General features: G+C 43.8%; 1 protein-coding gene across 1 annotated transcript; it reads left to right on the forward strand.

Annotated features, from left to right (window-relative positions):
• Positions 1–2999: 2999 nt before the first annotated feature.
• On the forward strand, positions 3000–25968 carry LOC121581079 (dynamin-3). Its single transcript, XM_041896453.2, has 21 exons — positions 3000–3262; positions 3626–3879; positions 6170–6243; positions 6315–6464; positions 6621–6824; positions 7004–7102; positions 7817–7977; positions 8131–8273; positions 8384–8519; positions 8616–8683; positions 8827–8965; positions 9080–9166; positions 9581–9651; positions 9857–9917; positions 14970–15083; positions 19508–19617; positions 19876–19990; positions 21211–21387; positions 21657–21883; positions 22148–22330; positions 25336–25968. Exons 2-21 carry the CDS (start codon positions 3719–3721, stop codon positions 25379–25381), a joined length of 2526 nt encoding a protein of 841 aa, XP_041752387.1. The 5' UTR covers positions 3000–3262; positions 3626–3718; the 3' UTR covers positions 25382–25968.
• The last annotated feature ends 337 nt before the right edge of the window (positions 25969–26305 follow it).

A 26305-nucleotide genomic window follows, 5' to 3' on the forward strand; every position in this document is an offset into this window, starting at 1 on the left:
GGATACCGGGGGTGTTTTGTTGAGTCCTAATTGAGCCTTCAGGAGGTAGAATTCGATGGGATGTTTTTGTCTGTAAGGATTAAAGAGCGTCTGCCTTCTGTCTGCGATGACTGTCTGCCAGGTGTGATGATGGTGGATCACACACTATAGCCCTCCTACTTCTCTTACTGGAAGTGTTGTTCAGTCACAGAGTCACTGACTGTCATAATGTTGATTCAGAGATGTTATTTTCGTATCTGACATTTGCTACTGTAAAGGACGTCACGCTGCTTGCTTAGCGAGTACTACTTCCTCCTGTTTCGGCTCACACCGAGGCTCGAACCCAGGACCTCTGCCCCAATAAATTCCTATTTTCATACTTTGGCTATGTCATGCAGCCAAGCACACTCCACTAGCCATACAACCTCTGTACGTGTGTATGTATGTGTGTTTTTGTGTGTGTCTGTGTGTTGGTTTTGTGTGTGTATTCATTTTGTGTGTGTGTGTACAGTACGTGCATGGGGAAGGTGTTTTGTGCATGTTATTTAAGGGACAACTGTTTTCCTCATTGATGACAGCTTAACAACAGGGAACTCTGGCGAAGCTAATCTAAGAATTAGAGTCTGCCATCAAAATGGTGAGGGAGAGGAGGATGAAGAAAGAGGTAAGGGAATCATAACTCTCCTTCCGCCAAGTAGTCTGGAGAGACCTGCACAAATGGAAGGAGTCGTAAATAAGACGAAGACAATCCATAACTGTACATAATATTGATCTGTATATTAGTCCCCGCAGATCTAGTAAACTGCCGACGTAAGCAACATTTCCATCTCATTTGGGGGAGAAAAGTAGCAGTAGGGTAGGGGTAAATTCTATTTAAATTCAGGGGATGAATTAAAATAAAGCTACTGAATTTAAAACCTCCCATTGTTTTCTCGTGGACACATTAAGTGATTTTTGACCCCAACAACACTGAGCATCAGCAGCAGTAGCACCTATACCATTTAGAGCAGGGATACTCAAATACTATTTGAGAAGGTCCGGTCACTCACATTTCCTAGGTGGCAAAGGACCGGATGGATATTGTCATTCATCGTAATTTATCGGCCAAGTAACAAACCCCCATCCTTCAACCCATGTGACCCCAAACTGTTCACACCTCTCAACCCATGCGACCCCAAACTGTTCACACCTCTCAACCCATGCGACCCCAAACTGTTCTGTTTTTTGGGGGTAAATATATATTATATATATATTTTGACTGTATATTTTACTTCTTTATTATTTGAATAAATGGAACGGAGTCAACGTGGTTTCTATATGTTTGATGTGTTTGATACGTTTCATTTATTCCATTCCAGTCTTTACAATGAGCCTGTCCTCCTATCGCTCCTCCCACCAGCCTCCTCTGACCCTGGCTGGGGTAGCCCCTCTCTGCTCACCAGTAGGATCACTGGGCTAAACTGGAGATGGCTAGCAAGGTACTAGTCAATCAATCAATCAACCAATGATGCTCCTCTGGATATTTAAAGGGGAAATCTGGGATTGGTTCCAGTTTTGTTGTTGTTTGAATCTCAGATTTCCCTGAGTTGGGCATTTTGCATTTTAGACAGTGTTTGTAATAAATCCTGATATGTTCTGAAAGGACAGGAGTTTTGGTAAGTGTTGATGGTGTATTGGTGGTTGCCTACTTGGCACAAAACCAACTCCACTCTGCCTCCACAAAATATGACAATCTGCAAGATATCTTAATATTGTGTGATTTATGTGGATTCCAAGATTAATTGACGATCAAGTGACTGGTAAAGAGGCCGTGTTGAATCTGGATTAACTCTGCCCTCTGGTGGAAAACCTGAAACATAGCAACATACAGTATGTGTACCAGCATTCACCACAGTGCTGTAGCCTACTGTGTAGGGAAATGACAGGCTAGTGGTGCAACAGTGCAAGAAGAATTGGAGGATCCAGGGTTTTGAATGGGACACCTAGTCACTTTACCCTTACCTATATGCACAAAGCTACCTCAATTACCTGGTACCCCTGCACATCGACTTGGTACTGGTACTCCCTTATATAGACATGTTATTTTCTACTCCCTGTATATAGCCATGTTATTTTTACACGTTATTGTTATTCATTATTCACTGTGTATTTATTCCTTGTTACTATTTCTATTTTTTTTATCTTTAACTCTGCATTGTTGGAAAAGTATCTGTAAGTAAGTATTTCACTGTTAGTCTACACCTGTTGTTTACAAAGCATGTGACAAATACAATTTGATTTGCTTTGGTCATCCTGTAGCAGAGTTCTTTAGCTGTTTGGAATGTTCACCTGTTAGAGTGTGCCATGCCTGCCCCCACCAGGGTAAAGACAATTAGTAGGCCTAATGCCAAATCACATTTAGCAACTGATTCTAATGCTGATGTTTAATGAGCATGTCAAATGTAGGGTATAGCTATTGTTACAATGAATTGAGGAAACAAAATGGCTTTTATCTAACACAGATGTTAACCTGGTGAGGTTAAAATAGGCATGCTGTGCCTTGTCCTCTCTGCATGTCTTCCTTCTCCAGCCATCCTTATGGCCTACAGTAGCCTAGCCCTAGCCTACAAAATGACTGTAGCGACCACTCTACTGGCCACCTGCTATGGAACAGAATGCATTGCCATCTAACAAAATACATTATCTATGCACTAATCACACACTATAGAAGAGGCCATGGTGGAAAGGGGGGGGGGGGGTGAGGGTGAGTTGGACATGAATGTGTCAGTGTCCTTCAGCCTCAAATATTCTAAATGTTATTTTTTCTCTCACTGCAGGGGACTGAAGGAGCGCATCCAACCAATCATGCTCAGTGTGGTGATTCGCGGCCGTGAGTCACGACCGCAAAGCTGGCACGATGTAAACAGGGGGCGGGTTTGTTTTGCCTAACCTGTGTGCGCTCTGCCTATAGGCCTACCGTGACGCGACCATAACTCCCCTGCTGTCATTGGGCACCTCATATGTCAATCTTATTACCAGGCGCGGCGAGCATCGCAATTGTCGCGGTTGCATAAAATAAATATGGTTAATCCGTTAGAGGCGAATTTGTGTTCGGAATGAGGCTTTGAAGTCCATCCGAGCATAACAACGCTACCAAAACATCATTATTTAGCACTGGACATTCACATTAAGCCGATGCTCAGTTACAGCAGGTGGGGTTGCTTGTAGGCTATAATTGCGTTTGGATCCGGATTTTGGATTGGATCTGCCTGTTCTTCAAACTCCAAGGAATCCTTGAGAAAGGGTAAATGAGAAATGGCTATAGATAAAGAATAGAATGAATGTTGTGATTTATTTGTTAACGTGTTGCCTGTAAGCAAAACACATCATTTTCGATGCGAATCATTTGGTGTGGGTAGGTCACTTTTCGTCTTGATGCATGTAGCCAAACCTATGGAATTAGCCTGTCTACAATTCAATGCACGGTTTTATATTATGTGTTTTAGAGCGGGGTTTTATCAAGGACTTTAATACCCAAATGCCCTTGAAGAAAACGGTGTGTGTGCGGTGTTGGTGGCAAGCAACTGCGCAATCCTACTCTGACTCTCTCTCTCTCTCTCTCTCTCTCGAATCGACCCTTGCTTTGCTCGGGGCAATGCGTGGCTAGATGACTACTACATCAACAAGCACGGTAGCACTGGACTAAAGATATAACCACCTACTTCCTTCTCTCTCATCTTGAGCCCCGCCCGCAAGCACCATGGGTAACCGGGGAATGGAGGACTTGATCCCGCTGGTCAACAAGCTTCAGGACGCATTCAGCGGCATCGGTCAGAGCTGCAATCTTGACCTGCCACAGATCGCGGTAGTCGGCGGACAGAGCGCTGGCAAAAGCTCGGTGTTGGAGAACTTCGTTGGCAGGTAAACGAGCAGCAGCCAAGCACAACACGCCGAATTCATCACTATCGGGCAAAAAATAAAACTCTCTCGTTAAGCATGGGGTCGGGGATGTCGTGTCCATCCCGGTCACGTTTCGTTTTTCGAAACGGCTGTGGCATCCCGGATCTTCTTTGAGCCAGGAGCTCGTCTCCATCTTATTTTTAACGCGCATTCCTATTTCATAGCAGGCTTTATGACAAGGGAGCCGATATTTGGGTTACCGCAACCCCCACGGTATTCCAGCCCAATCAGCCAGCCCCATTTAGCCTGTTTCAGTCCCTGAAATCTCAGCATTTGCTTTGAAATATTTACATAAACTTATTGCAATGTAAAATAGGTAAGGAAATTACTGTTGTAAGGACTGCTGGATATATACGTTAACACCTGGAAACACTCTTATTAGATTAATATGATCAAATCAGTTCTGCTGTCAATCACAAAGAAGAGCTTCCATTAGATTTTCTGCACAGTGGGATTAATTGGTATGTTATGGCAGTGTGGTTGGTACATAAAACAGAACCTTAGATAGTGACAGAGGAGGGTATAGGTTCAGAAAGATTGCATATACCTTCAAATATTTACAGACAAGCGTGAATGGTAAAGACTGGCAATTGAGGTTAGGTATAGATGGTATTCCTACTATCTTCAGGGTCGTATTAATTAGTGCACAAAGTAGCAAAACCCTTTGCAATGGTAAACAAAAATGAGAGTTTCTTATTGAACAAGGTTCAGAGTCCCTCCCTATATCAGTCTGTTTTCTTCCATTTTGTGCCTAGAGAATACGACCCAGGTCTAGATAGATGAAGTGCAGGGTTGTTGGCAGCAGCATCAGCCAAGGCCCAGCCAGCCACCCCTGAGACCTGGGATCCAGCTGAGTAATGGTCCTGCTGTCCAGGGTTGGCTCCCCCACCCACACTGCTGCTGAATGGACAGCAGGGGTCTGACTCATATTTTCTGCTAGCCCGTAGATAGAGGGAGGTTTCAATATCAATATTTGTTCATTCATCGAGCCAATTTGAGTGAAATGACAAGATGCCTAAACATACATGTAGACACACACACACACACACACACACACTAAATACTTTAGTTGAATCCACCAATCAAATTTACAAAAAAAGGATCCAAACATTTTAAAGGTCCCTGTATGCATGGCACTCCAGGGTACAGAAAGCACCACCTCCTCCAAACAGCTAGGCTTTCCACGACAGCTGAAACAGAGCAGTACCTAGCCAGTTGCTTTGCGCTAGTTTTTGTCAGGCCCGCAATCTGGAGGCCACGCACTGCAAGCCTGTGACCGAGACTGCAGAATATCAGCGCCACCAGCTTGCACCTACACCCGAGGCTGTCCAAGCGTGCCACGAGGGGCTGGTACTTAAGCACCTTCTCGGCAAAGGCCTGCTCCATGTAACCCTCAAATGAGCAGCCCACTTCCAAAATGAGCGCCTCCCCCCACAACAACAATATCTGGCGTATTTGGCACACAGGAAAACACATCAACATCAAACCAGCTTTCCCTTACACAAGAGTGTTTATGCTCATGTTCTGTTGGTGAGACCTTGTCTCACCTTGCTGGCTATCAGGTCAACACACACACACTTGCCAGGCCATCATTGTTAATAAGAGTTTGTTCTTAACTGACCTGCCTGGTAAAATAAACACACACACACACACACACACACACACACACACACCTACACATGCACTCTCTTGCCTGGTAGCAGACTGGTGTGTACTGAAGTCATCGTTCTTTAAATGAGTGCTCTGCTACTTGTCACTGTGCAGCAGTTCATGTTGACTTCTTGTGCTTTAGGTCAGAATGACATATACACATTTCAGAACTATTTTATTGGATCAGCATCATTAAGGGAATCGAGGTGTGCTCCGGTGGCTCTGAGGGTAAACTGGAAAAACATTTTGGACCAAAGAGCCTGTAGACATTTTCAGATCAACATTTTTTTCCATTCATATTATCTTCTGTTAGTAAGAAGAGACTCCATTTGGTTGTGTGCTGTGATTAATTCTACATTACGTGGTTGTGTGTGTTCAGTATGTGTGAGTCATTGTACACCATGGCAGTCTGGCTGTTGGTGGTTCACCCAGGGTTCACAAGGCCTCAGTCTCCTACAGTGCAACACACCATCACTGTCACCATCAACATAGTCTCACATAGCCAGACACCATCTTATTGTCACATTCGTTCCTGGCAGGCAAGGTTAAATTCAACCCCACCTCCTCTGTGTTTCTGTCCTGATTGGCTATTTGTCTGCAGGGACTTCCTGCCCCGAGGCTCTGGGATCGTCACCCGCAGGCCCCTTGTCCTGCAGCTTATCAGCGCCAATGCAGGTAATGCGCACACACACACACACACACACACACATACATTTGGAATCTAATCTTTGCGTCTATCTTCACAGAATGGGCAGAGTTCTTACACTGCAAAGGGAAGAAGTTCACAGATTTCGACGAAGTTCGCCAGGAGATTGAGGCAGAGACTGACCGCATTACTGGTGCCAATAAGGGCATCTCTCCCGTCCCCATCAACCTGCGCGTCTACTCCCCACATGGTAGACATACACAACCCCTTAACTACTCTGTCCTCTACCTCCTGCACCGCTGAACAATTGTGTATTGTTCATTGTGAGGTGTTATGCTCTCCATCCTGTGTGTTAAGTAATATTCACTATGAGATGTATCCGCTCTCCCTCCCTGCCTGCCTGCAGTGCTGAACCTGACCCTGATCGACCTGCCAGGCATCACCAAGGTGCCAGTGGGGGACCAGCCAGCAGACATCGAGCAGCAGATCAGAGACATGATCATGCAGTTCATCTGCAGGGAGAGCTGTCTCATCCTGGCTGTCACCCCGGCTAACTCTGACCTGGCCAATTCAGACGCCCTCAAACTGGCCAAAGACGTCGACCCCCAGGGTAAGATGTTGATCAGATTGCTATATCATATGATGGGGTTACCTGATTTTTTAAACACCTATCCAAGCGTTGTGAGATCTCGCAGGCATCTGTAATGTAGTCAGCCTGGAACGCAGCCTTTGTGTTGTGACTGACCTACCACTGCCTTTTGCCCCTTACCCTTTGACCTCTGATTCTAGGCCAGCGGACCATAGGAGTGATCACCAAGCTGGACCTGATGGATGAGGGAACAGATGCCAGGGAGGTCCTGGAGAACAAGCTGCTGCCCCTGAGGAGAGGTGGGACATCTCTCTCTTACTTACTTTCTCTCTTTCTTTGTCTTTCTTTATCAATCTTTATGTCCGCCGATCTTCTTTGGTATCAGCTTTTCTGTTCTGTCCTCCATACATGCTTTTCATTTTGGTTCCATTTTCTTGTATCTCAGTCATGTCTTTTCCGTCATCCCCCGACCGTCTGTCTCTGTGTGTTGCCAGGTTACATTGGAGTGGTTTCACTCTGTCTGTGTGTGTTGCCATGTTATATTGGAGTGGTTTCACTCTGTCTGTGTGTGTTGCCAGGTTACATTGGAGTGGTTTCACTCTGTCTGTGTGTGTTGCCATGTTATATTGGAGTGGTTTCACCCTGTCTGTGTTGCCAGGTTATATTGGAGTGGTTTCACCCTGTCTGTGTGTGTTGCCAGGTTATATTGGAGTGGTTTCACCCTGTCCATCTGTGTGTGTTGCCAGGTTATATTGGAGTGGTTTCACCCTGTCCATCTGTGTGTGTTGCCAGGTTATTATTGGAGTGGTTTCACCCTGTCCATCTGTGTGTGTTGCCAGGTTATATTGGAGTGGTTTCACCCTGTCCATCTGTGTGTGTTGCCAGGTTATATTGGAGTGGTTTCACTCTGTCTGTGTGTGTTGCCAGGTTATATTGGAGTGGTTTCACCCTGTCTGTGTGTGTTGCCAGGTTATATTGGAGTGGTTTCACCCTGTCCATCTGTGTGTTGCCAGGTTACATTGGAGTGGTGAACCGCAGTCAGAAGGACATTGATGGGAAGAAGGACATCAAGATGGCTATGGCTGCTGAGAGGAAGTTCTTCCTGACTCACCCGGCCTACAGACACATGGCCGAAAAGATGGGCACCCCATGCCTGCAGAAAGTCCTCAACCAGGTAGGCTAAAGGACTGACTGTAGACTGACCAGTTAACAGTAACTGAGTCTCTCCTACGGGTTATTACATCCTTGCTATGGATCCCAAAGCCAGCTTAATAGGCTTGCTTAGCGTCATTATATTTAGGGTTCATTTTGTGTTGTGTTGCCATAGCAACTGACCAACCACATCCGTGACACGCTGCCGGAATTCCGTAGCAAGCTGCAGACCCAGCTGCTGTCTCTGGACAAGGAGGCCGAGGAGTACCGGGGATACCGCCCTGATGACCCGGGACGGAAGACCAAGCAACTGCTGCAGTGAGTCCATCAGAAAAAGTTCCACACTCACAATTAAGGTTGGGATCAATTGCGTCTCAATTCAGTCAATTCAGCAAATCAACTGAAATTCCAATTTTGATTGTGTGTAGGATGGTGCAGCAGTTTTCAGTCGACTTTGAGAAGCGTATCGAGGGCTCTGGGGACCAGGTAGATACTGTAGAGCTCTCTGGTGGAGCCAAGATCAACCGCATCTTCCACGAGAGATTCCCCTTCGAACTGGTTAAGGTTAGATAGCTGACTGATGCACATCTCGTTTCATTTGGTGCTAGGCTAGAAAACACTCTCAATCGCTCTCTCGTTCTCACTCTCTCTCTCTTCCAGATGGAGTGTGATGACAAGGAGATGCGGCGGGAGATCAGCTACGCCATCAAGAACATCCACGGTATCCGGTGGGTGTGTATTTATGATTACTGCTTACCTCTCTCATACCACCTTCAACTATCTCACTCTCCTATCCTCTTCTTCCTGCTACACGCATCTACTTTCCTGACTGTTCTCATCTCCATTTCTCTCTCTCACTCTCACTCTCTAGGACTGGCCTGTTCACTCCAGACATGGCGTTTGAGGCCATTGTGAAGAAGCAGATAGTGAAGATCAAGGAACCATGTATCAAGTGTGTGGACATGGTCATTCAGGAGCTGATCAACACAGTGCGCCAGTGCACCAACAAGGTAACCTTTTAGTCAGTCAATCCTCATGGTATCGTTTAGAATTCAAAAACATGGTGTGTTTTAAATTATTATTTCCTATGATGTACCGTAATAGGATGTGATGTGTGTTTTCAGTTGGATTGCTTCCCCAGACTGCGTGAGGAAACTGAGAGAATTGTGACCTCACACATCCGAGACAGAGAGAGTAGGGCAAAGGACCAGGTAACACCTACATATCTCGCACACACACACACACACACACATTATGTTCTTCTATCCTCGTGGGGACCTAAAATTCATTTCCATTCTAAATCCTATTTTCCCTTACCATAACCCCTTACCCTAATTATAACCCAAAACCTAACCCCTAAGCTTAAAATAGCATTTGTCCTCATGGGGACTTGGGAAATGTCCCCACAAGGGAGAATTTCTTGTTTTACTATCCTTGTGGTGACATTTGGGGATTTTAGGTCCCCACAAGGATAGAAGAACCAACACACACACACACGCACACACAGTACAAATACACACATGGTTATGTATACAGTATACTTATTGACCTAGGGGCTAGTAATACTACACTGTAAATGAAGCTTCCATGTATTGTTGACCAAATCTTTCTGTCTCCAATTGCAGGTGTTGCTGCTAATCGATGTCCAGCTCTCGTACATCAACACTAACCATGACGACTTCATAGGCTTTGCTAAGTAAATGACTGACCAGGCCTGCCTTTATTGGCCTGCTAATGTTATTACAAAGTGGAGATGTAGGGGGTGAAAGGGGTGAAAATAGATACTGAATACCTGTAGATAATACTGTACAGACCTCTCCCTCCCTTGTCTGTTTCTCTCTCTTGTGCGCTTACTTCCTATCGCTGTCTATTTCTGTCTCTCTGCTTTCTCTGCTTCATAGTGCACAGCAGAGCAGCAAGCAGAGTAACAAGCAAAGTAATGCTGCAAGCCAGGTCAGCCAGGTGAGACATAGAGGAGGATCTGAAATACCATACACACACACTTCCGAACAAAAGGCCAAGGGTGCCCACACTCACACAGTGGGCTGCAGGCCATATAGGAGGAAACAGGGCCATAGGGATAGTGACTCGTATGCTTCCTGGTTTCTTTATGTCATTCATTTGTTCACAGCACACGGTAATGTATACTCCTGTACATTATACATACATTATTACCTTTGTTGCATGCTTTTTTACATTTCATGTTGATTTTGGGGGACCTTTCGATTGCCTTTGTCTTTTTCAGTTGGATTGTGACACTTATGTTATGCGTGTACAAAACAAATGGATGTTTTTACGTTCTATTTACCTTTATCACTATGTTTAAACCCCTTCTATGTCATCAAGGTGCCCCCATGCATTTCATCCCAACCCCTTAGTGAGAATCTGAGCTGCCCTGTTTTGGGCGTCTGGCCTGGTTGGTGAGTATCACTCGTTGGGGTTAGGGTTGGGCTTTGCCTGCTGCCTGTATTTACTCTACTCTACTCTACTGCCCAGAGTGTGGCTCCCTCTTGTGGCCAACCTGAGTTGACTGTGTATAGCTTTTTCCATGTCTCAAGCTTAACCCTTTACACTCGTGGGAATTGGCCTATGTGGATAGGGCTAAATTGAAATGTTTCTTACAAAATAAATATGAAAAGCATGGGAGCAATTGAAAGTTAGGAGATTCTGGGGAAATTATTAGACCAAAGTTGAGGACAAGACTGAATCCAAACATTACGCTGTTGATTTTTTATGTGCATTTGACATTTAATGTACTTTTCGCCGCATTTGTTGATAACGAAATGTGAAAATACTCTGGATAAATTCAGTAACTGGGAAATGTGGGGTAGGTGCAACATTAGACACAAAAATTACAAGGGTTTGAGTGAAATAACTTAACTGGTGTTTCCAAGTGGCCACACACCTCTCCAAAGTGTGCACAGTTCCTTAGTAATTTCAAAGCACTTTTATAACTCAAAGAAACTTCTTCAACTATAATGTGCTTTTTGCAGCTCTCATAGCTGTGCCTTTTGAGGAAGCACAGTTGTGTTGTTTGGAACACAGCCCTGCATCCCTGCCATCACACAATTACTGTTGGTGTTTACGCAATCCAAAAAAGGCCCATTATACATCGTAATCTGGATCAGGTGTGCATCATTTGAAAGCTTGTTCTATTGCCAACATGACTAGCTAAGTAATAAAATACGATATTACAGTGTTAGGCTTTCACAGGGCAATTCAGAGAAGCAGATTGTAATTTTGGTGTGCACAGAAAGAAGTCATGCGCGATTCAGGTCCGAGTTCCGCAGTGAATTTTCTTCACAATAGACAGACATTCTGTTCAGAACAACCCCAGGGTATGACGCCATGACATCTTGTATCTGTACATCAGACATAGTGATCATAAACATTGACACTGTATATGACTTGAGTTTTATGATATGGAAATGTGAAGTGCACATTTGGTCTTGCGGGTGTTTGGCTTGCTTGGATGACATCTCATCTTTAAAAATACATAGTCATCTTAATTTACAGCATTTTCCTCACTCACACAACAAAAAGTGTGCAAACGTTGCCCAATTAGCGGGAGGGATGAGGGCAACTTCTGAACTTGTGTTGCTGAAGTTCAGAACGGCTTTCAGTCAAAACCCATACAGTGCTGTGAAGCGGAGAGCCTGAGCTCTGACGTCATGTATTGCATGTTACTGTACAGCCACTGCGTTCCAATTTATGTGCTTATCAGTGCCCAAATCTGCCATTTTCAACCTGTATACGGGTACGAGTGGAGGGCTACTTATAGTGGCATAGGCACAATCTCAGTTAGTTAAATAACTAGGGAAGATGACTTTGTTTTCATTCCAGAAAACCTGATAGGCAGATACCGACAATGTCAAGTTAATTTCTAAAACACTTGTCGTGACGTGGCTTTCATTATTGTGATGACTATTATTTATTGAATAATTACCTACTATGTTTAATTGTTATTAGATTAAATGTATCATGTAACAATTAACTCATTAGGAATTTGGGACACCACGGGAAAAGTTGTTTAACGAGTTACCGTTTCCCGAATTAACTGTAAAGATATCTTTATCTCATAATTTAAGTCATTTATTAATCATTTACCTCATCAGTCTCATTCTGAAAGTCGTAGGCTCTTTAAGTCTGCACGAACCAGGGTCTTAATGATCATTCCGTACCACACAAATTGATTTAATTATTTATTTACTAATTTAAAATGAGAACACAAGATACAAACACGTACACGGTATAGGTAGGGATTAGAAATTTAATACAATGAAAACGGGTCCCTAGCGGACTAACACAATATGACACTTGTTACAAAAGATGGCGAGTTAAAGAGGGGGAGAGAGAGAAAAACACTTGGATACACATGGACCTAAGCTCATAGTAATCATAATACTTTGCCAGAACTGCCGTCCGTTTGGTAAGAAGTAATGCATGTATTTACGTGTTTGTCTTCGTCTCTGTTGGACCCAGGCCTTCGTGGGAAGGGTCGATTGGGCCTTCTCTTTTCGGATGGCCTTTTAGATGTAAGGCTCAGATGTAAGGCTCAGATTGTCCACAAGAGGTCACAATGTCCTTCTTCTTAGTCGTATGTTTACTTTCACTCTTTCTGGGAGTGGTCTTCTGAGGACTGCTAATCAGCCGTGTCGATGATCCCCTGTGGGGTAATGAGAGCAGTGTATTATACGATGGTTTGAAGAGAGTAACAGGATGGTCCCACTTAAATTCACCTTCTTAGATACAGTACTTAGAACAGCTACTCAGACGTAACATTGATTGTTAGTGGAGGCAACTTTGTCGTCTTCACCTCGTGTTGATTTTCAGGGTCGGGCCCAATATGGACAACAGCTGCAGCTTGAGGTCCGTCTAGTCTGATCTGATCGTTCTTATCTCAGTCTTTTATGCACTCTGGTAAAGAGGGGCGTTTCTGTCATACTCCCTCGGGCGTGGCTAGTTACGAGGCAAAAGTATTATCACTATGATTCTGTTAAAAAGCTAAAATCACATTCCTATCTTCACGGAAACATTGTCTTCCTCCTTGATATTTTCTACCCAAGGTAAAGGATGTAAGCCTGACATACACAGTGTAAAAGCTCTTAAAGTCACACTGTTTTCGTTATAACGCCTTTTATACAATTTTTAATGACATCACAAAATATACATTAATTTTCCATATTCCATTTCTCATCATTCCCAACGTTTGGAATGTTGAAATATATTGTCCTAATGTTCATTGTTGATGTTTTTGGGCGGCAAAAGTCTCTGAAACAAAGGACATTCCTTTCACCATACTACAGGGCCAGAGATAAATTAGAGAGAGACCCCCCGTGGGTAAGAAGGTCTGGTTGTTGTCTGCTGTTGTCTTGCTGATATGAGGCCTTTGATCCTCACCCAGGGAGAGTCATGACACACTGCAGAGCCAACATCAGTAACTTGGATACGTCCTTAGAAGTGGGAGTTGACAGGTTCCATTTGTGTTGGATCAAAACCCTTACATCGCTGAGCCTGAGGTCTGGCGTCATTTATAGCATGTTACTGTGCAGCCACTGCGTTCCAAATTATGCGCTTATCAGTGCCCAAATCTGCCATTTTCAACCCATGTACGGGTACAAGTGTAAAGGGCTACGCCGTAGGTATGCTAACTTGAACCAACTCAACTGCTATGGCTGTTAGTTAGCTACTTTTACACAGGTTCTGGGTCAGTCAAATACATATGTCAAATACTTTCAAATGCTTGATCTGCATTGATTTAGTTTGCCTGCTATACAATGGGACCAATGGAATAGTCCCAAAAGTACAAGCTCCAAGCTAAATTAAGCACACCTTAAGTATTGGAAAGTATTTACCATGATGTATTTGAGCCAGGTGTGGTAGGTTCCATTCGTGAGATTGTGTCCAGACGTGGTACCCACGTAATGTGGTGCCTTAGGTGTTTTAACGCCCCACTTCCTTCCTGTTTCAGGCCTCCTCTCCTCCTGCCTCAGGCCTGATTGTAAGAGCAACAGTTTACGTTACGACACTCCCTCATCCCTTTGACCACAGGGGGTTACCTGTCACAATCAGCCTCCCACTACAAATGGTGTTGAAAAAATATTTGATTTGTGCCAGGACTGAACAAAAATAAGACTTTATAAATATGCTTTTTGGTTAACCCCCTTAGTGGTTCTAGGCCATCCTAGACACCTAACTTAATAATCACTCAATCCTTTGACTGCCACTGGCTTGTTGTTTGTGCGGCTGGTTAACCCACCTAACACAAACACTGATGTAGCACTAATGCTATGATGCTTATATTGTGTGTGTGCGGGATGTTATGAAGCACTAATAACACAACGGTCACTTCTTAACACTGTGACACAGACCTGTGTTTGTAACTTTCAATATAGTGCCCTGTTGTGCCTGGAGACTGTCACTGAACTCAGTCACAAATTATGGTTTGATTTATTCGCAGGTTGATGTTTATTGTCATGAATCTTCCCCTTGAGGCAGAACTGAGCGATTTCCGCTAGATGGGCCAGCTGGCTATATCGTCAAAATTAATTAAAACAATTTGCTAGGGTTAGGCATTTGGGTTAGCAGTGTGGTTAATGTTAGGGTTAGGTTTAAAAACAGATTTGTGGCTGTGTCAGCTTATGACCTCGCTACACAGCTGCCTCCAGGGCAAGATTCATGACAATAAATGCCAACCTGCGGTTTAATCACAAAGATACACACTGACAATATCGATTAACTTAGAGTTCTCACACAACACACTCTCTCATTGCATTTTGTTATTCATACATCACTTTTGTGCACAAATTGGTTTGGGTACATGTAGTAGACTAGCAGGCCAGGTTTGACAGAATATGATTGATTGAAGTAGGATGGGGTACAGTAGATGATGCTTCCGTGTGGACATGACAACTCTTCAGTACCTTCTAAACTTTTCTCCCTTGCGATCACACCACCCACCACCACTATGACCCCATCTTTCATCCCCTGACCTCTAACCCCTGCCCTCTACAGGTCATCCGTAAGGGCTGGCTGACCATCAACAACATCAGTATAATTAAAGGCGGGGCTAAGGAGTACTGGTTTGTCCTGACCGCTGAGAGTCTGTCCTGGTTCAAGGATGATGAGGTGAGTGACTTAGTTGACCCTCTTCAGGGTGGGTTAGTACAGTAAGTTTGATGTAGTTTATGGCTAGATTTCAGTTGATGGTGGATTGGAACACCATTTCCCCTCAAATACAGCCCTCCTTTCTGTTTAATGTCGTTTAAGGGAGGGCAGGTCAACAAATGGTAAAATATACATATGCGCTTTGAATCTCTGGACAATTCCCAAGTGATAAGTATTTTGATCGATATCTTTGTAGAGGACATAATATAAACCATACCTTCTGACTACTCACTAAATCACAACTCAACGGTGGTTCCACATTGGCTCTTCAGTGACGTTTCCCCTCCCCTTGCGATGCAGGGTGCTCGTTGATTGGCTGGATGTTGTCATTCATAGCTTGACGGGCTGGTGTCTGTCTGCCTGTCTGTGCCTGCTGTACAGGTTCCAGGATGTTCTGCACAGCAAGTGTAGACAGGCAGACACACGGCAACTCCCGGAGTCAGCCAATCCATGCACTGGTCAGCAGATGACATCACATGGGTCACAAGCAATCCACATGGTTTAAATCCTCTCAATATACACAACAAAATTCACTGGACAGGAAACAGTAGTTTTATATCCTCTTCTCACGCTCTCTTTGTCAGTTTTTTTTATTTATTTCTGTCTCTCCACCTCTCCTCTCCCACTCCGCTGGGAGTTAAGGCATTTGGTATTCTTTTGCACAATTGGAACCATCCCGAATAAAACCACTGCTCACACATGCATGCAAATACACATCTACACATGCAGTAATAATTCAAAACGGTAACTCGATGGATCGTAGACATTCTCATGTTGCGTTGACTTTAAAGCAGTTGTTTTACGAATCTCTGACATTCAACCAGTGTTGGGGGTAATATGTTACAAAAGTAACGCGTTGTGTAATCGGATTACTTTAATGAGTAACGGATGGGTAATGTTATAACAGTTACTTTGTCAAACAACAATTGGGTAATATTATTAGTTACTTTGTCAAACAACTTGCGTGACTTTCAGAATCATATCTCTACCGAATGCGTGTTTCCATGATCCAATCCCGACTTGTTTCCTCATTTAGTTCTCGAGCGAGCGGAGAAAGGCTGTTTGGAGAAATGTCATGATAGTTGCTGTCCATAGAAATGTATAGAGTACGCACTTCTGATCTTTGCCATTGATCGCTTCTGTGTTAGCAAAGCCCATAGAGGGCTTTCCCATCTAGTGGTAAGTGTGCCCTCTGTACATCTCTATAAGTCCCGGTCTATAATCAGAACTGGCGGTTCGAGAGAGATTTTGAATGAAAAAATAGAAAATCTGTACTGATGTTTGGCTTACAGTGTATATATGGCTAATTAAGCAGACCATATGATAGTGCAGCACTTGTAGACTAGCACAGGAAAGCAGCGTCACAGATGAGTTAGAAAGTAGCCTGTCTTTGGTAGAGCGGCTCGCCTTGCTCCCTTGACAGTTAAATAAACGGTGAGATGTTTTGATTTGTCATGAAAGTTATAAATTAATATAACTAGTAATATAATGCTTTACTTTCCACAAAGTCATATTGTAAATTAACACATTACTTTTGTAATGAGTAATATTAATGTATAACTTTTTCAACTAACTAATCCCACCACTGCATTCAAACAAGCATTTTTCCACCTTTCCTTGGGTGTCTTACTGTATATTTATTTACATACTCTCTCTCTCTGACCCCCCTCTCTTTCTTGGTGCAGTTGGCAGTTTCTCTGAAACTGCACACATTCCTGACAGGAAAATCACACATTTGTAATCCAAACATCAGCCTCCAGTGATTCAGTGGGGAGAAATAACCTATTAAATGGCAGTATTCCTCCCTCTCTGTTTCTGAACCCAATACCCCTTCATTATCCAAACCATCTATCACCAATACAATTCCACAGCCACCCTAATATTACAGTAATCGTGTTCCCAACACCATTGCTAATCCTAGCATCCATACTACACCCATCACTAATATTATTCCCTATACAGTATACAACCCCCAATACAGTAATTTACTGCAACAAAACCTTATATAGAAAAACCTTATACATCCTTTTAACAACATCATCCTCTAGCCCCACCAAACCACTAGGCCTCTCCCCTAGTTGGTTTATTATATCATAGTGAAATAATATATTTGCTTGTACACACTGGACAGTATGAAGACCATCTGCCACACAATAGTTTGACCACCAGTTAAATTATATAGTATTATATTCTAGCTCTGAGTTTGACTGTATAATTTAGGCAACATAGTTACTGTAACCTCCCAACCTGACTCCACTGAAATACTGGAAGTATGTGTTTTGTATTTGAAGCAGGAATTGATTGATGGATGGATTGACCACTTTGCTTGACTGTTTGATTCTATGGAGTCTCTGCTGCTCCTCCCTCTCCCGCCTACTGCATCAGAATCAGGGCTGGATTCTTTGTGTTAGATACAGGAGTCTACACATTTCTATTGCTGTTATACCATACACTTAGTAAGCAGACTGTTTCAAGGACATTAGAACACCTTGGTCTAAGACCTTACTATGGAACATTTTTAACTTTTATATAGGTATTTTCTTAAGGAAGCCAATGATATACATTTATTCCATAAAGTAAAATTAGTCTTAAAAATGCAGTTAGAACATTCAAAAAGTACAAATGGGATGCCCTAAAAGGAACAGATACCAGACATAGACACAGAGTAGAGAAGACAAATCATAGAGATGAGCAAACGGCAGTGGAAGATGGTCGGTGGTGGAGTGTAGATAATCAAACCCACAATGAAACCTCCTTGAAAGCCAATGTTTCCTCGAATAGAAGAGAAGTGCTTCCCTGCCCAGTCTAACCAATGTGCAGACTACTGTACACCAGTATGACAATGAACAGGTAGTCTGAACACTGGGAGGACGGAGCCGGACAGACGAACTCGGTCTCAGGCCCCAAAGACACTGACTCTCTGCCATTCCATAGGCAGTAGGGTTGCAGATCTTTGTCTTCCTTCCTCATCCTCCTCCATTTTGGCATCAAGAAGTAGGGATCCCCCCTCTCAAACCCCAAAACCTGTCTGTGTCGCCTCTTCTCCCCCTCTCTGTCGTTTGTTTGTTGCGTTTCTGGGTGTCGCTCCCCTCACGGTCCGTTTGGGTCATGCTGGCCATGCAGAGTATCCAGGCTTGACGTGGCACATTCACTCAGACGACCGACCGGGACAGACTGGCTGAGCACTCAGGGAGGGGATATTACAAAAAAAGAGAGGGAAGGAAAAAGAGTGAGATAGATGGAGGAAGAGGGAGGGACACGTGTGACCATATATGGGTTGGAGTGACCTCTTGGGGAATACAACCGAGAGAAGTCTGCAACGGTTCTTTTCTTTTCTCGTTTCATACCTAGTGAGACCTTACCATCGCTCTGCAGGGGGTCAGATATGGACACCTCTGTTGAACCACTTTTCTAAATCCTTCACTTAGTTTCTTCTTCAGGTCTCCCTCTTTCTTAACTTCGTTCTGGAAGTTCTTCCCTTCCCTCCTTCTCTCGCACTCTGTCGCTCTGTGCTGTTAAGCGGTACCAGATGTTGAGTCTTAACGCCAGGCTGTCATTTAATCTCTCGCTCTCTCTCTACCTACCTCTCTTTCTCCCTCACTCCTCAAAATCAGGCAGGAAGTGGGCCCCTCTGGAAAGGAAAGAAATATTGAAGAAATAAGAGGGGGAGGGATAGTAGAGAGAGAGAGAGAGCGAGAGAGAGAGAGAGAGAGAGAGAGAGAGAGAGAGAATGTGAGAGTGAAGAATTGAGATGGTGAGGATGAAGGGTAGGATGGGTGGAGTGTGTGTGATGGAGAATTTTATAGTACATTTTACTCTCGATCTCAACTCTTTGCAGCCACCATTAAAACCTTGTCATGCTCAGTGTTATCCAGACAAGCAGCCATCTGCTTCATCCGACGTCCATGCATTCACATGCACACCGCAGCGCATTCCCTGAGTCCCCGGTGTTTCTCCACATCTGTATTTCTCCTCTCTTTACCAGAACGTTTCCTCTAGCTCTCCCTCCCTTACAAACGTACCATGGAGAACGACCCACACACTAATGACTTCAACATGTAGTCTCCCCCCCCCCCTCTCCTGCCCCGCTCTACCTCCCACCCTCATTCTTCCTCCCACTCCCCTGCGCTCCCCCCAACTTCTCCTTCTCCCTACCCTTCTTTCCACATTCCCCTTCTCTCCCTTTCTCCCTGGATCACCGCCCAACTAAGCCATCCTGTTGATTTTCAAAAAATCAAGCTGAAAAATAAACATAATATGACACACAGAGATCAGATAGTAATTTGAAAAGAAGTAAACATTTCCCTAACATGGTTCTTTTCTGCTGCTTGTTTTTATTGTAAAACCTGCTGATGGTACCTCCCTTTCTGTTTTGTGTTTCTCAGGAGAAGGAGAAGAAATACATGCTCCCTCTGGACAACTTGAAGGTGCGCGACGTGGAGAAAGGGTTCATGTCCAGCAAGCATGCCTTTGCCATCTTCAACACAGAACAAAGGTCTGAAACCAGACAGACACATCTTAACAACATTACTTTTAATATTACAGCACTATTTCTACTTAAAATATTCCTACTTTAGTACCACTACTTCTAATAATAACGATACATACTGTAGAAGGAGAGAGAAACCAGATAGTCTGGTGGGCTTGTTTTCTTCCTTTATTTAAATTGATGGACCTGCCACATGCCCCTTAAATGACCCGGAAGCAGTGTAACTAACTTCCTCCTCTGCTCCCCTGTGTTGTGGTCTGACAGGAATGTGTACAAGGACAATCGTTTCCTGGAGCTGGCCTGTGACACTCAGGACGAGGTGGACAGTTGGAGGGCTTCTCTCTTGCGCGCTGGAGTCTACCCCGAAAGGTCTTCTAATGTGAGTGACCACTGCACTGGCCACCAGGGTTGGGGTCAATTCCATTTCAATTCAGTCTATTCAGGAAGTAAACTGAATTGGCTGAATTGAAATGGAATTGACCCCAACCTTGGTGCCCACCACTGTGACCACTTACTGTATTTTCTCATTGAAGTTAGATGTAACTGTGACGATGATTACATTTACATTGTAATCATCTTCACAGTTAAATCAAACTTCAATGAGAAAATAAAGTGATATGATGGCTCACTTGGGAAGTGATAAGATGGATTACATAATAGAAGTGCAACATGGGAAGTGAGTGAGGGGTAGTCATGGGTAATAGGGAACAGGATAAACAAGGCAGATGAGGTGGACAGGAAGTTGCAATGAGTCAGAATAGATGTAGGCTACACCTTGTTGATATGCTATTTGTATTTATTAGGGATCCTCATTAGCTGCTGCCAAGGCAGCAGCTACTCTTCCTGGTCTCCAACACATTAAAGCACATTACATATAAAACAAAAGATAAAACCGTACATCATATAACATTATTACATCACTACAATACAAAATGTATAATACCGCCATACAACAATATTACAATGTATGCATATGCGTGTGTCTGTACCTTTTTTGTGTGTCTCTTCACAGTCCCCGCTGTTCCATAAGGTGTATTTTTACCTGTTTTTTTTTCTCAATCTGATTCTACTGCTTACATTACATTTTTACATTTAGTGAGTGCATACATTATTTTAAAAAAAAATCATACTGGCCCCCCGTGGGAATCGAACCCACAACCAAGTACTGTGCGCCTCCCATAGTCTGTTCTGGACTTGGGGATTGTGAAGAGACGTCTTGTGGTGTATGCATGGGTGTCTCAGCTGTGTGCTAGTAGTTTAAACAGACAGCTCGGTACATTCAGCATGTCAACACTTCTTACAAAAACAAGTAGTGACAACATCAATCTCTCTTCCACTTTGAGCCATGAGAGATTGACATGCATATATGCTACTGTTATAGTGAATTAATAGTTAATTTTTGCTAAAAGCTTTTAGCTCTTTTTATAAACCTTTCTTAAGGTTTGTGATTTCCGTGTGTAATGAAAAGCGCTTTACAAATAACATTTGTATTATTTGTCATTGATATGCACATGAGTTTTCTGCATTTAAAGATGCAAGCCACAAGATCTGTATCGCTAAATACAGGTGTGTTTAAAACTTAAAGCGGTCTTCCTCTAGGTGGAAGGTGAAGGAGGCGGCTCATCGTCCTCATCCCAGGACAACTTCTCCATGGACCCTCAGCTTGAGCGGAAAGTGGAAACCATTCGGAACCTGGTCGACTCATACATGGCCATCGTCAACAAGTGCATCCGTGACCTCATGCCCAAGACCATCATGCACCTCATGATCAGTAATGTAAGGGACCTCTGCTCCACGCTGGTGGAATTGTATCCGGCATGGGTTCAAATAGTAGGTTACATTTTTCAAATACTTTAAGCGTTCGCTTGAGCCTGGCTGGTGTGCAACTTTTCAGGTGATTCTGTTGGTTCCTTTGTGCCAGGCAAGCTAAATCAAACGGGCCTGGTTACTGTATAACACTGTGTGACAACCGTTGTTGTAAAAATAGCTTTATAAACATAATTTGAAGGATTGATTGATCCATCAACTCTCTCCCCCGCCACCAGGTGAAGGACTTCATCAACGCGGAGCTGCTGGCCCAGCTGTACTCGGCCGGGGACCAGGGTGCCTTGATGGATGAGTCCCAGGAGCAAGTCCAGAGGAGGGACGAGGTCCTCAGGACCCACCAGTCCCTGAAGGAGGCCCTGGCCATCATAGGAGACATCTCCACCACCACCATCTCCACCCCCATGCCGCCGCCCGTGAACGACTGGCGCAGTGGAGGCGGCAACAGGTAGGCATCCTGGTAGTCCATGGATAATGACTACCCTAGATATCTAAGTGTAGTGTAATGGAGTCAACTATTGGTCTACAGGTGAAGATGTTGGGTTGGCGAGCAGGAGAACCGTGTTTGAAGACTAATTCTTTTTTTTTTATACTGGGAGACTGTTGCAAGGAAAAATGAAATCATAAATAGTTAAGTCTATGTTATCTATGTTATGTCAAGAATATGTTATACATGAAAGGGTACTGTTAGCCCTATCTCCTCTCCCCTCAGGTCTCCTCCAACCAGCCCCACTGGTTCTAGAAGGATGTCATCAGGCCAGCGCCCCAGTCCCGGAGGGGGGCGAGGGGCTCCAACCCCTCCTAACCGCCCAGGACCCCTGGGACCCTTCAACAACAGTGCTGACAGCCCCCAGGTCCCCAGCCGCCCCAACCGGGCCCCTCCCAGCATCCCCAGGTGAGGCCAGGGCATCCTACTGTAGGCCTATATGCTCCTGTGTAGCTCAGTTGGTAAGAGTGTGATCGTGCTAAGATCGTGGGTTCAATTCCCACAGGGATCGCATACAAAAAATATATGCACTCACTGTAAGTTGCTTTGGCATTTGGATAAAAGGGTCTGACATATGTACATGGAGACACTGAACACTATTTTGTACCCATAACTAGGGGTAACCCTGAGTTTTTCCTGACCATATAGCTAACCTGAGTCAGTTCCCTCCATGTATAGACGTTCCAATATCTTAGGTGGGAATATTTTGAGGGTTATTAATTCAAGTAAAACAGTGGTTTGTGGTTACTGAAACAAGGAAGAGTCCACAAGCTCAAGTTAATCTCTTAGTGCTGAGCGATTAACCAAAATACAAATTTTCCCGGATATTAAACAACAAATTGACCGACATCAGTTAAATTACTTGAATTCCATGTCGTTTTTTGTTGTTGTGAGCTCAACCCGCCGTTTCTCTAGAGAGAAATCAAATAATTCATGAGAAGTTAAGTCAAGAACTATGTGGGATGCTGGACTGATTGGAAGTTAGGCAAATATTCAACTTAGTTCAGCGCAGAAAGGGGGAAATTAATTACAATGACCATAATCCATTGCACCTGTTCTTTCCGCATGAGAGAGGAATGACGCAACACAACGACGAGGGAGATAGAAACAGTTCATAAGGTAGCTCTACTCGATGGTTTTTGTAGTTGGTAATAAACAGCCTTGAAAGTATGCCTTATCTACTTTGACAAACTAGTCAAATGATTCTGTCAACCAGCTAGCTACTACTAGCCTTGCTAAACAGGATGACTCGTTCAATGGGGAGCACAGAGATAACATTAGATTGTTGTCTGGCTGGCTGCTACTGCCTGAGCAGAGATGAGATGATGACTTTAATAAAAATAAAAACAAAATAAAATACAGTGCATTCGGAAAGTATTCAGACCCCTTTACTTTTTCCACATTTTGTTACGTTACAGCCTTATTCTAAAATTGATTACATCGTTTTTTCCTCATCCATCTACACACAATACCTGATAATTACAAAGCAAAAACAGGTTTAGACATTTTTGCAAATTTATAAAAAAAAAAAAATATGAAATATGACATTTACATAAGAATTCAGACCCTTTACTCAGTACTTTGTTGAAGCACCTTTGGCAGTGATTACTGCCTTGAGTCTTCTTGGGTATGACTCTACAAGCTTGGCACACCTGTATTTGGGGAGTTTCTCCCATTCTTCTCTGCAGATCCTCTCAAGCTCTGTCAGGTTGGATGGGGAGCATTGCTGCACAGCTATTTTCAGGTCTCTCCAGAGATGTTCAATCGGGTTCAAGTCCGGGCTCTGGCTGGGCCACTCAAGCACATTCAGAGACTTGTCCCGAAGCCACTCCTGCATTGTCTTGGCTGTGTGCTTAGGGTCATTGTCCTGTTGGAAGTTGAACCTTCGCCCCATTCTGAGGTCCTGAGCGCTCTGGAGCAGATCTCTCGGTACTTTGCTCCATTAATCTTTCCCTCGATCCTGATTAGTCTCCCAGTCCCTTCCGCTGAAAAACATCCCCACAGCATGATTCTGCCACCACCATGCTTCACCATAGGGATGGTGCCAGGTTTCCTCCAGACGTGACGCTTGGCATTCAGGCCAAAGAGTTCAATCTTGGTTTCATCAGACCAGAGAATCTTGTTTCTCATGGTCTGAAAGTTTTTAGGTGCCTTTTGGCAAACTCCAAGGGGGCTGTCATGTGCCTTTTACTGAGGAGTGGCTTCCGTCTGGCTACTCTACCATAAAGGCCTGATTGGTGGAGTGCTGCAGAGATGGTTGTCCTTCTGGAAGGTTCCCCCATCTCCACAGAGGAACTCTGGAGCTCTGTCAGAGTGACCATCAGGTTCTTGGTCACCACCCTGACCAAGGCCCTTCTCCCCCGATTGCTCAGTTTGGCCGGGTGGCCAGCTATAGGAAGAGTCTTGGTGGTTCCAAACGTCTTCCATTTAAGAATGCTGGAGGCCACTGTGTTCTTGGGGACCTTCAATGCTGCAGGCATTTTTTGGTACCCTTCCCCAGATCTGTGCCTCAACACAATCCTGTCTCTGAGCTCTATGGACAATTCCTTCGACCTCATGGCTTGGTTTTTGCTCTGACATGCACTGTCAACTGTGGGACCTTATATAGACAGGTGTGCCTTTCCAAATCATGTCCAATCAATTGAATTAACCACAGGTGGACTCTAATCAAGTTGTAGAAACATCTCAAGGATGAGCGATGCACCTGAGCTCAATGTCGAGTCTCATAGCAAAGGGTCTGAATACTTGCAAACATTTCTACAAACCTGTTTTTCGCTTTGTCATTATGGTGTATTTTTTTTTATTTAATCCATTTTAGAATAAGGCTGTAACGTAACAAAATGTGGAAAAAGTCAAGGGGTCTGAATACTTTCCAAATGCACTGTACACAACTGAATGTTTAAAAAATTTTTTTAAAGTAAAAAGTAATGTGAATACATTATGGTTAATAAGTGATAAGCAGTAATGGCCATTCACTACCATCATGGGGCTCTTATTAATAGTTGTATTTTGTGTTACAGCATTCAACCCACTGTCAGTGTCAGGGAATAGGCAAGTAATGGCTAAGGGAAGCTCAAATCATATTTATGTAATTGTTTCATAATGCATTTCATGTAGAAAAAAAAGAAATAGAAAACCATTTATTTTTTTATAGTCGAACCGATTAAAAAGCACTTATCGCTCAGCACTAGTTTCTCAACACCACTTCTGAATTCAGGATGCCACTTTTTCTCTGTTTTGTCTCTCTGAAGTCACTTTCTCTTAACACCTGTCCATTATGCTATTTCGAATTGCCTGTTTTTAATCCGTCTTCAACTAACTAAACTCTGCTTCTCTCTTCTCTCTCTCCCTCTCTGTCATCCTTTGGCCTCTAAACGCTACTGCCCTCCAACCCCCCCCTTCCTCTCCCCCAGTCGGCGACCCCCTCCTTCTCCAACAAGAAATATCCCCCCATCATAAGCAGTCAAAGGAGCTTGCGATCTCTAATGGGCCTAGTGCTCATCCTCTAGCGCTCATCCTTCCCCATTCCCCCTATCCTCCCCAAGCTCCTCTGCTATCTATCCTTGGTCTTTTTTCCCCCCCTAGGGCAGACATTGAACCTTTGCTGGCCTCTGATCTCACACCAGCTGACGATCAATGTCCATGTATCTATGTAGAGTATGGTGCTTGTCTTGTGGTGTATATATTTGTATGTGCGCTTGTGCTCGCCTATGGTCCAGGTTTGCTTAGCAGATCCAGTTCCGACTGCGTTCCAGACCCTAGAACTTCCATCTCACTTACCTAGAACCCCCTTCTCGCCCTCCACCCACCTCCACCCCCACCTGCTGCTTCACTACATATCTATGCTCAGCAGTGGCACTGCCCTACCCATTCCAAACTGCAGCATGGCACATAGGCTGCTTTTATTGCACATTTGTGTGTGTATGTGAGAGGGGGACAAATGTGTCATATATATGACATCAGTATATATAGTTGAAGTTTACATACACCTTAGCCAAATACATTTAAACTCAGTTTTTCACAATTCCTGACATTTAATCCTAGTAAAAATTCCCTGTCTTAGGTCAGTTAGGATCACCACTTTATTTTAAGAATGTGAAATGTCAGAATAATAGAGTGATTTATTTCAGCTTTTATTTATTTCATCACATTCCCAGTGGGTCAGAAGTTTACATATACTCAATTAGTATTTGGTCGCATTGCCTTTAAATTGTTTAACTTGGGTCAAATGTTTCGGGTAGCTTTCCACAAGTTTCCCACAATAAGTTGGGTGAATTTTGGACCATTCCTGCTGACAGAGCTGGTGTAACTGAGTCAGGTTTGTAGGCTTCCTTGCTCGCACACGCTTTTTCAGTTCTGCCCACACATTTTCTATAGGATTGA

The sequence above is a fragment of the Coregonus clupeaformis genome, chromosome 14, assembly GCF_020615455.1.
Source record: "Coregonus clupeaformis isolate EN_2021a chromosome 14, ASM2061545v1, whole genome shotgun sequence".
NCBI classification, from domain to species: Eukaryota; Metazoa; Chordata; class Actinopteri; order Salmoniformes; family Salmonidae; genus Coregonus; species Coregonus clupeaformis.

Excerpts from the sequence above, each read along its gene's own strand:
- LOC121581079 (XM_041896453.2), top strand. The coding sequence starts at position 3,719 with ATGGGTAACCGGGGAATGGAGGACTTGATCCCGCTGGTCAACAAGCTT. Across the intron at positions 6,244-6,314 it reads GCTTATCAGCGCCAATGCAG|AATGGGCAGAGTTCTTACAC; the intron begins GTAATGCGCACA and ends CTATCTTCACAG. Across the intron at positions 8,684-8,826 it reads AAGAACATCCACGGTATCCG|GACTGGCCTGTTCACTCCAG; the intron begins GTGGGTGTGTAT and ends CTCACTCTCTAG.